The sequence below is a fragment of the Gadus macrocephalus genome, chromosome 4 (assembly GCF_031168955.1).
Source record: "Gadus macrocephalus chromosome 4, ASM3116895v1".
Taxonomy (NCBI): Eukaryota; Metazoa; Chordata; class Actinopteri; order Gadiformes; family Gadidae; genus Gadus; species Gadus macrocephalus.
In genome coordinates this window covers 756,774-767,254 of record NC_082385.1, presented here as the reverse complement: position 1 = coordinate 767,254, position 10,481 = coordinate 756,774, and the positions used below count along the sequence as shown (strand labels likewise).

The 10,481-nt window shown below is 49.2% G+C and overlaps 1 protein-coding gene across 1 annotated transcript; it reads right to left on the bottom strand.

Annotated features, from left to right (window-relative positions):
• Positions 1 to 364: 364 nt before the first annotated feature.
• On the bottom strand, positions 365 to 10,050 carry LOC132454925 (ubiquitin-conjugating enzyme E2 N-like). Its single transcript, XM_060048539.1, has 4 exons — positions 9,907 to 10,050; positions 8,398 to 8,644; positions 4,930 to 5,070; positions 365 to 2,356 (listed from the first exon to the last, which is right to left on the bottom strand). The coding sequence occupies exons 1-4, from the start codon at positions 9,934 to 9,936 to the stop codon at positions 2,310 to 2,312; spliced, it is 465 nt and encodes a 154-aa protein (XP_059904522.1). The 5' UTR covers positions 9,937 to 10,050; the 3' UTR covers positions 365 to 2,309.
• Positions 10,051 to 10,481: the final 431 nt, after the last annotated feature.

Below are 10,481 nucleotides of genomic sequence, written 5' to 3'. Positions count from 1 at the left end.
TGGGATCCCATTCAATGCAGACTGCCTTTTAATTCGCTTCTGCTATTTTATGATTAAATCACATTATTTATATTGCGGAGTTCCATGAGTATATGAAATAAATACTTTAATAATAAAAACTGGTATTTCTATCTTAATCAGCAATGAATTCTTAATTATAGTTTTTCATGTTGGTAAAGCTTTTTGATAATAATTGGAAGTAATAATGCCAACTTTGAAGCATACATTTACAAATTAGCATATTTGTTCTGAAATCCCCCCATAAGCTTATTATTGGGAACAGCACAAAAGGGTTCCTCAATATATAAAATCACCTCAGTGAGAATACAATCAATCCACAAGAATCCATTTTGGGTACGATAAATACGAATCTGAAATATCTTTAATTTTGTGTATTGGAGCCATCATACTTTTCTGAAACAAGTAGTTTTCCATCTATGATTGCATGAATACATCATCATCATCATCATTATAAGCGGTACCCTTTGCTAACAGCATTTCTTTAAAGATATTAAATAATAAAAACCTGCTGAAATGAAAATGTTGCTAGTAAAACATAACATAGGCTCCTATATCCATCACCATTCTTCCGTTGAAGACATCTCTAAACATTGAATGATATCGATAAGGGTTATAGTACGCAGTTCAGTTACAGAGTAGAGAGGAGACGACAGAGCAAAGGAAAACATAAAAAAAAAAAGGAAAGTAAAAACAGGAACACAAACTTTTACACCCGGCTGTTTCTCGCTCTAAAAAAAGAACAGAAAAAGAAAGAAGTCCAACACTTGGTAATGCAGACAGACAACATGGCGATCCACCATCACAGCGGGTCAGACCACCAAAGACACTATCTGAAACCACATCCCGCCTCGCCCACATGTCAATTTGCGTCGTCCTGTTTAACGATTTAAAAATGTGTTGGAACAAACATGCTATATTAGTCTTTCACGAACCCCGCCCCCCTCACCAGCTGCCCAATCAGGCTTCAGGGAAAACAGGAATTTGCCCCAATGACAGCGAGTGTTTATTGCCCTGGCGGGCACTGGGGGACTGAGGGGGCGACCCCAGGCAGCTCCCCATCTATGGTGGCTAACGACAGCCAACACACATCCTCACCGTAATCATTTGATCGTTTAAAATTTGGTTTATCATCAGTATTGTAACCACAATCCTTCCTGTCGAGATGGGACAGTTGATGCATGAGAAGACGAATGTTGGTACACTTGGCAGACCGTGGGTCTGCTGAATAGTCTGACTGTTTTGGGCCGTTCATTAAATACATTCGCTTGTTAGGAGAGTTCAAACCCTCTCAGCCCACAGTCCGTGCCAACCCCAGCTCCTGTTTAATCTACGACCGGAATCTGCGTCATAGTTCGGGAACTCGCCCAGTCCTGCACCCAAAGGCTCTCTGCGTGGATTAGGGTGGGCGTTCGGGACATATTTGGCATTGAGAATTGACATGCACCCTCTAAACACACAGACATTTTGGCAAAATACTAAATTCCCTTGACTAACGTTAACATAGTGCAGTGAAAAGACTGAGGAGTTCTGCGCGTGCGTGTGTTTTCCGCGAACGCACACAAAATGCACACCGCGCGACGATGCTAGCAGGCGCCGTTTCACCGAGACTCGCGGCGTTCTGCGGTAGAGCTCAAATAAATACTGGGACACGCATGCATGAAAACTAGCCCTCTTCAAGAGCGTATTCAGGGGGGGGGGGGGGGGGGGGTCCGCGGCCCGGGGGGCGTTCAGTGCAGGGGGGGGGGCGTTTCCCTTCCTTCTCCAGACCTACCGCCGTATGGAGAAGGAAGAGGGCGGTCCTTAAGTTGTGCTAAAATATAACAAGTCTCTCGTTTCCCTTGACTGAACACACACGCACACAGACACACACACACACACACACAGACACACGACCGGGTTGACGACAGTGCCATGGAGATGTTAGTTGTGTGTTGGTGTTGAGTGAGGCGGTGTGTTGTCTGAACACGTGGTGAGGAAGAGGAGGAAGAGGAGGAGGAGGAGGAGGAGCCGGCTGCTGTCCCATGCATTGATATAACAGTATCAGAAGCAGAACATACGAGGACGTGCTTCCAGAATGGGGGGGAATAAAGGGTTTACCCAGAGAACCGCCAGCACATAATCTCGTCAAATAAGTCTTTGAAATAGATGTTGGATTGCAGTTTTTTTTGTCCTTTTTTTTTTTTTTGTATGTGTGTGTCCATTAAATTGTAAATGCAAGATAAGACCTTTGACAGAATAGGAGTACATCGTGTTGTAGATCACATTCAGGCGCCTCTTCTCCACAGCTTCTATACTTCATTGTTTTTGCCGGCGTAAAGTCTGGTCCAGGCTCGGGCTGAGGGAGAGACAGAGACAGAGAGAGAGACAGAGAGAGGGAGAGAGACACAGAGAGAGCGAGAGAGCGAGAGAGAGAGAGAGAGACAGAGAGAGGGAGAGAGACGCAGAGAGAGGGAGAGAGACACAGAGAGAGCGAGAGAGAGAGGGAGAGAGACAGACAGACAGACAGACAGACAGACAGGAGTAAATCTAAAATGAAAAGCAGTCCGTGACTCTGAACTGTCAGCGCAGGAGCCATTGTGTGCCGTGGTTTCGTTGTTCCAACGCCGTTCCAGTTGGGTGGTGCCTGCGGTGCGGTCGTGGCTGATGTAGTCTCCCTGTCCCTGTCCTCACAGCAGCGCTACACCCGTCGGTTCCTCTACTAGAGTCCTCATGGCCCTCCTCTGCAGGCTGCGGTTGTATACGGGGTGGCGAGCTCTTAGGAACCCCCCCTCTGTAGTACAGAGCGGGCTGCAGCGCTCTAAACAAGGACTCTCTCTCAGTGGGGTGAGACCGTGGGGCTCTATTCCTAGGACTCTCTCTCTCAGTGGGGTTAGACCGTGGGGCTCTATTCCTAGGACTCTCTCTCTCAGTGGGGTTAGACCGTGGGGCTCTATTCCTAGGACTCTCTCTCTCAGTGGGGTTAGACCGTGGGGCTCTATTCCTAGGACTCTCTCTCTCAGTGGGGTTAGACCGTGGGGCTCTATTCCTAGGACTCTCTCTCTCTCAGTGGGGTTAGACCGTGGGGCTCTATTCCTAGGACTCTCTCTCTCAGTGGGGTTAGACCGTGGGGCTCTATTCCTAGGACTCTCTCTCAGTGGGGTTAGACCGTGGGGCTCTATTCCTAGGACTCTCTCTCAGTGGGGTTAGACCGTGGGGCTCTATTCCTAGGACTCTCTCTCAGTGGGGTTAGACCGTGGGGCTCTATTCCTAGGACTCTCTCTCAGTGGGGTTAGACCGTGGGGCTCTATTCCTAGGACTCTCTCTCTCAGTGGGGTTAGACCGTGGGGCTCTATTCCTAGGACTCTCTCTCTCAGTGGGGTTAGACCGTGGGGCTCTATTCCTAGGACTCTCAGTGGGGTTAGACCGTGGGGCTCTATTCCTAGGACTCTCTCAGTGGGGTTAGACCGTGGCGCTCTATTCCTAGGACTCTCTCTCAGTGGGGTTAGACCGTGGTGCTCTATTCCTAGGACTCTCTCTCAGTGGGGTTAGACCGTGGCGCTCTATTCCTAGGACTCTCTCTCAGTGGGGTTAGACCGTGGGGCTCTATTCCTAGGACTCTCTCTCAGTGGGGTTAGACCGTGGGGCTCTATTCCTAGGACTCTCTCTCTCAGTGTGGTTAGACCGTGGGGCTCTATTCCTAGGACTCTCTCTCTCAGTGTGGTTAGACCTTGGGGCTCTATTCCTAGGACTCTCTCTCTCAGTGGGGTTAGACCGTGGCGCTCTATTCCTAGGACTCTCTCAGTGGGGTTAGACCGTGGGGCTCTATTCCTAGGACTCTCTCTCAGTGGGGTGAGACCGTGGGGCTCTATTCCTAGGACTCTCTCTCTCAGTGGGGTTAGACCGTGGGGCTCTATTCCTAGGACTCTCTCAGTGGGGTTAGACCGTGGGGCTCTATTCCTAGGACTCTCTCTCAGTGGGGTTAGACCGTGGGGCTCTATTCCTAGGACTCTCTCTCAGTGGGGTTAGACCGTGGGGCTCTATTCCTAGGACTCTCTCTCTCAGTGGGGTTAGACCGTGGGGCTCTATTCCTAGGACTCTCTCTCAGTGGGGTGAGACCGTGGGGCTCTATTCCTAGGACTCTCTCAGTGGGGTTAGACCGTGGGGCTCTATTCCTAGGACTCTCTCTCTCAGTGGGGTTAGACCGTGGGGCTCTATTCCTAGGACTCTCTCTCAGTGGGGTTAGACCGTGGGGCTCTATTCCTAGGACTCTCTCAGTGGGGTTAGACCGTGGGGCTCTATTCCTAGGACTCTCTCAGTGGGGTTAGACCGTGGGGCTCTATTCCTAGGACTCTCTCTCAGTGGGGTTAGACCGTGGGGCTCTATTCCTAGGACTCTCTCTCAGTGGGGTTAGACCGTGGGGCTCTATTCCTAGGACTCTCTCAGTGGGGTTAGACCGTGGGGCTCTATTCCTAGGACTCTCTCTCAGTGGGGTTAGACCGTGGGGCTCTATTCCTAGGACTCTCTCTCAGTGGGGTGAGACCGTGGGGCTCTATTCCTAGGACTCTCTCTCAGTGGGGTTAGGCGCTGACGGTCTATCCCCAGCTCTGGGACTGTTTGCTTGGGATTTGCTGCACTCTTATTTATCAAAGGGGGTATTTCAGTAACGCGTCAGTGGGTGTGAAGTATTGTGCTGGCTAGGTGGAAGGGGCTTTGTTATTCTGCATACGGTACACGGTTTTACCATGGACAACCTGCTGGGAGTTACCAATACATTTTAAATAGTGTTGACATCAGAACAGATTCCCGCCAAAATGACCCGAGTCCTATACTGACCCTATGTGCAGGGGATTAGGAAGGCGTGCATGGGAATAACTGGTTCAACGCGCCACGCGTACGGTAGGAGCTAACCACATTCAGACGGGGCCTTACCTGTGTCGATGGCTTGGGCTTCGTTGGACTTCCACTGCTCGGCCACGTCGTTGGCCAGGGGGTCGTCTGGGTTGGGCGCGCTTAATAACGCCTGGATCGATAGCAACACGGTGCGGATCTGTAGGGCTGGGGACCACTTATCTGGAGGCAAACACAAAACAAACGCACCCACAGAGAAAAACACACGGTTAGAAGAAAATCATTATTTCTCATTAAAATACCACAACACCCCCACCGTAAGGGAGGGGAGAGTACAGGAAGGACAGCCATGAGTCAACGTGTGGGTTGTCTGTTGAGATAACGGAAGGCCAAAGTGTTACAAAGCAACGGTGTGGTCACAACAACAAGGAAGTGAGGCGTATAAATAGTTCCAGACTTCCTACCCAAAACAAAACGCTGGACCATCAACAAACATTAATAGTTTATTTCTGGATTCTTCCGTCCTTCCAATGACGCCCCCTGATCCCGTTGCCTTGGCGATCTAAAGTCAAAGCCATGGTTACATTGTTTTAATATGGAGAACTAGTCTCTTTTTGGGAGGAAGTGACACATGCTGGTGATTAGGGGTGTGCCCATCAGGTCTCTTTAGGACCATAATAAACAACAGTATCCCTGGGTAGAGCCATCGGTGACCAACCTTCCATAACTGGAACTACCTGCATATACCTACTCTCATACTATGGAAGCCAGGCTTCCTCAGAAACGTTAAAGCTACAGTCAAGCTCTGCTGTAATGAGTGGATCCGAAACCACGGCCGTTGACGCAGCAACCCTACGTGATATTGCAGTTTTGCGTTTCGCATTACTTATAAACATGATCAAGAAACTATCAATTGATCAATCCCCCATAATGCAGCAGTGGTGCCTGCCAGCAGGGGGTCAGGCAGGGAGAGAGACGCAGTAGGGGCAGGCCTTCCAGGGTTATCCAGGGAGAGAGACGCAGTAGGGGCAGGCCTTCCAGGGTTTCCCAGGGAGAGAGACGCAGTAGGGGCAGGCCTTCCAGGGTTTCCCAGGGAGAGAGACGCAGTAGGGGCAGGCCTTCCAGGGTTTCCCAGGGAGAGAGACGCAGTAGGGGCAGGCCTTCCAGGGTTATCCAGGGAGAGAGACGCAGTAGGGGCAGGCCTTCCAGGGTTTCCCAGGGAGAGAGACGCAGTAGGGGCAGGCCTTCCAGGGTTATCCAGGGAGAGAGACGCAGTAGGGGCAGGCCTTCCAGGGTTTCCCAGGGAGAGAGACGCAGTAGGGGCAGGCCTTCCAGGGTTATCCAGGGAGAGAGACGCAGTAGGGGCAGGCCTTCCAGGGTTATCCAGGGAGAGAGACGCAGTAGGGGCAGGCCTTCCAGGGTTATCCAGGCGGAGGGGCCAAACAGGCCAGTTTCCGGCCTTCGGTTTGCTCACCATGTCGTCTAAGAGCCTGATGTGACTGGGAGCTGTGACTGGGAGCTGTGACTGGGAGCTGTGACTGGGAGCTGTGACTGGGAGCTGTGACTGGGAGCTGTGACTGGGAGCTGTGACTGGGAGCTGTGACTGGGAGGTGACCACGCTGGTTCAGGTGAACTCTAGTAACCCCAACCCCCCCTTGCTCTAGCGGCGGCAGAGAAAACCTGGGCGGTGGAGTTCATCTGGTAAAACATTTTAATGATTATATCACTGCATCCGTTAGTAGGCCTTATTAAGGACTGTGTTCACTGCTCACATTTACAGAACGTTTTCTAATTGAGAGATTGGAAATGCGCTATGCCGGTGGAGCTACAAGTAGGCTCCTCCCGAGATGTGTTCAGAGTGTCTGCAGGTTTCAACTTGCAGGGTTCAATTTAAGCCTTTTTAAAACCACAATGGTATACCGATATCACCGCCCGATGGATGAAGGGACACAACAGTGCACTGCTCACCCTGGGGTAGGTTTACGAGGATATAAATGTGTTGAAGGTGCAATATAGCAGAGCTGCTGCTATATAAACAAGTGCTGCCGACAACAGAAGTGTCCTGCACGCAAATTAAGTTATGGCTTAGTGGTCACCACAGCTTGTACGGGAGGCCAGTAAGAATCTATACAGAAACGGTTGACATTTACTGCTTAGAAGTTTAGGATTCTTACTCTCACGACAACCTTAAAGGCTGTTAGAAATTATATTCAAGAGTCTTCAATGCCTTTTTAAGGCCTTCGGTTGAAAGGTTTGAATTGTAGACTTTTCCATACTTTCAATACCTCCAAGGGTTCACTGTATCTGAAAGATAACCAGGCAATGTACTACCCTGTGTCACCAAAGAGGCATGTGACCACAGAGTGATTAGTTAGTCAGGTGTAGTTATTTTGAGGGTAGGAGGAGTTTGACCAGAAATCGTTGGGCTAACTAACTTTGACAATTGAAGAGAAGAGCTGTTATTCACTGTTATTCCTACGCCCATAGAACTTTGTCTATCAACACAGCAAACGTAGAACTGAATGGTTCTCTGCCTCCTTCAAAATATAACTTGTACGATGCGTTAGACTGACAAAGGTTCCGTATCCCGCTTTGCGAAATGTGCACATTTGGCAAAGCTGGTCAATAAAAATGTACGGCGTTTTGCAGAATAACGCGTTTTAAAAGTTATTGGGAAATAATCTGTTTGGCCCGGCTGGACAAAATTGGATTATAGCAAGCAACCACCGCAGTCACGTCGTTGAGTGTTGAACGTTTTTCTGAGATATATTATGTATATATTCAGATTGAGACTACGTTCCCTCTGTTTACTCCAGAACCTGCGCCCCACTGTTCATTTAGAGATGCGTCTTCGTGTATCAGCACGAGTGACGAGTGAATTTCCAAAACCAGTTGGCCGTTTCCTCTCCATGGATCCTGTCCGTTCTGCTGCTGCTCACCAACACTTTGCTCAGCGCTCCATAAACTAGTCAAAGTTATGGATACGGTTTGGATCACGATGTTAATAGGAGAGCCGTTGTTGGATAAAACGTTCACTCCTTCTTAATGTTAATTCACCTAACTGACTTTATTACTTGAGGTTGGCGCTGCTCCCAACAGCCCCTGTCGATCGGATCGTTTGATCATAAGGCCTTAAAAAAATAAATAAAGTTTGGTTCCTGTTGGTTGTCAGTTGAGGTCATGGGTAGGGAGGGAATTTATTTTATTTTTTCCAGCGGCAGCGAATGATAGGTAGGTTGTTTTCATTTAAAAACGAGAAAATTCGCTCATCCTTGTACAGAATGAAGAGGTGCTGTACCAAAACGTAATTATAGTTTGCATCAATTATTATTATTATACTTTTTTTTTTATAAAGCTCATAAAATAATTTGGGTCGCACATATATTGACAGGGTCGGTCGGAAACCGGAACCAAACAAAAAATTTTTTAGGCCTAATCTGGAATCACCATGGAGACGACGGCCCGACCCCGGTACGCGTCGGTCGTCTGCGCCCCATCAGTCCCTCAGGAGACACTCGGCGCCGCCCCCGCTCCGAGACGCGACCTCACCTTTTAAAATGTCTAGACAGATCCTGCCCAGCTTGTCGACGTTGGGGTGGTAGATCTTGGTCATGAAGCGGACCTTGGGCGCGGCCATGGGGTACTCCTCCGGGAGGAACAGCTCCAGCTTGAAGGTGCCCCCTTCGAAGGGCGAGTCCTGGGGGCCGGAGATGACCACGTGGAAGTAGCGTGCGTTGCCCTCGTCCGGCTTCGCCATGATGCCCTGCACCGGCTCCGCCATGAGGCGCTGAGTCTCCTGAACAGAGGAGGACGGGTCGGCTGTTTAACCCAGCAGACGACTAGAGCCACGGGGTGAGGGGCCGAGAGGTTAGGGGTCAGGGACCAAGGGGTTAGGGACCAAGGGGCGCTGAGTCTCCTGAACAGAGGAGGACGGGTCGGCTGTTTAACCCAGCAGACGACTAGAGCCACGGGGTCAGGGACCAAGGTGTTAGGGACCTATGGATTTAGGGACCTATGGAGTTAGGAGTTAGGGACCTTAGGGGTTAGGGGTAAGGGACTTAGGGGTAAGGGACCTAGGGGTAAGGGACCTAGGGGGTTAGGGGTAAGGGACCTAGGGGGTTAGGGGTTAGACACCTTACCTCCAGGTGGACCGTGGACAGTGAAATACTAGCCTCCAATATTAAATATTATTACTTTTAAATTCAAATTACAAAAAAAATATTTCTGATCGATGTCTGATTTCAAAGTATGTATCACAATAAAGTAACCAGAATGCGGCCTTTATACAGCCGGCCTTTATAGTTCTTACATGCATCACATTTACATGTCTGCTACTGTATCTTTTGAGGAAATGACAGGCATCCTCCTCCGTCACTCTCCTTGATTAATGCTTTCGTTTTGTTGCATTGATTTAAATCTTTGTGTTGATTTGCAACATTAAAGACGGTTTCAAATGTACGAGAAATCCTTAAGTACCACTAGTAAACCTGCTAACCTCAGCCAGGGCAGGGTTTGGTATCTAGTCAACGCACTGTTTACTAGCAGTCTGTGGACACAAACACCACATACCCACATACTAGACAATACTGTACAATATACGCCGATTATTGACAACATATACTATTATTCTAAAGCCAGTGCTTATAAAAACGTGCGTTGATCTAACTGAATAGTTGTGAACGTCAGGCTGGGTAAATGAGTTAAAGTGAGAAACCCGGCAGTAGCCACGCTAACGTTAGCCTGGTGAGCTGACGTGCTAGCGCTAGCCGCATCAACATTAGCTCGCTAAGCTACATTAGCCGACAGTAGCCGTGCTAACCTAGCCTGGTCCCCGAACTGACGTGAGAGGAGCCTCAGTCGGGCCAACATTTGCCTTTTAAGTGAGTTAATGTGATAGCGCTTGTAGTCGTGCTAACAGGTTAGCTCAGTGAGTGAGGGCTGTGCTAACGTCAGGCTAACGTCGGACCGCACGCTACACGTGCCGATACCGAGGAACACACGTCATGAAATGAGATAAACGGGTCTTAATGATTCGCCCGCTTGTGTCTTGATATTTACCTTTATAATCCTACGGGGCAGACCAGCCATCTTGAGCTAGCTGAGGTATTTTTAGCCGTGAGTCTTCTTCTCTTCGGGTTGATGGACTCGGTGGGGGGCGGGGCGATCCGCGGTGGGAGGGCGTGGCCAATCCGCGGGCTTTTCCGGTGACCGTGCGTGACGTCAGCGCCGATGACACGCAGGGCGGCTGCGGCGGCGGACCCGTTTTACCAGTAATGTGTTTTTCTCTGTCTCGGGCGATCGTTTTTGTAGGATGTCTTTTGTTAAACCGCAGTCATAAGAAGGTCCTCTCTCGGAGATGGCATTGTTATGAGACAGTACATTATCGGACGGACGAGCGTTTACCTTCGTTTGGTTAATTGACTTCCTGTTAATAAAACATTACGTCTACACGACACATCATTACAATCACAATCTAGTGTAAGATATTTGGTGGAATACCGATTTTCCTACTTGTGGGTTACTCTATATATCATCGGACGGCAGGTTGATTTTGTATTGCCTACTGTGCAATACATAGAAATATAAAAATGGTGTTATGTCCTGTTCGTTCGTTATTATATTTTGTATTCATT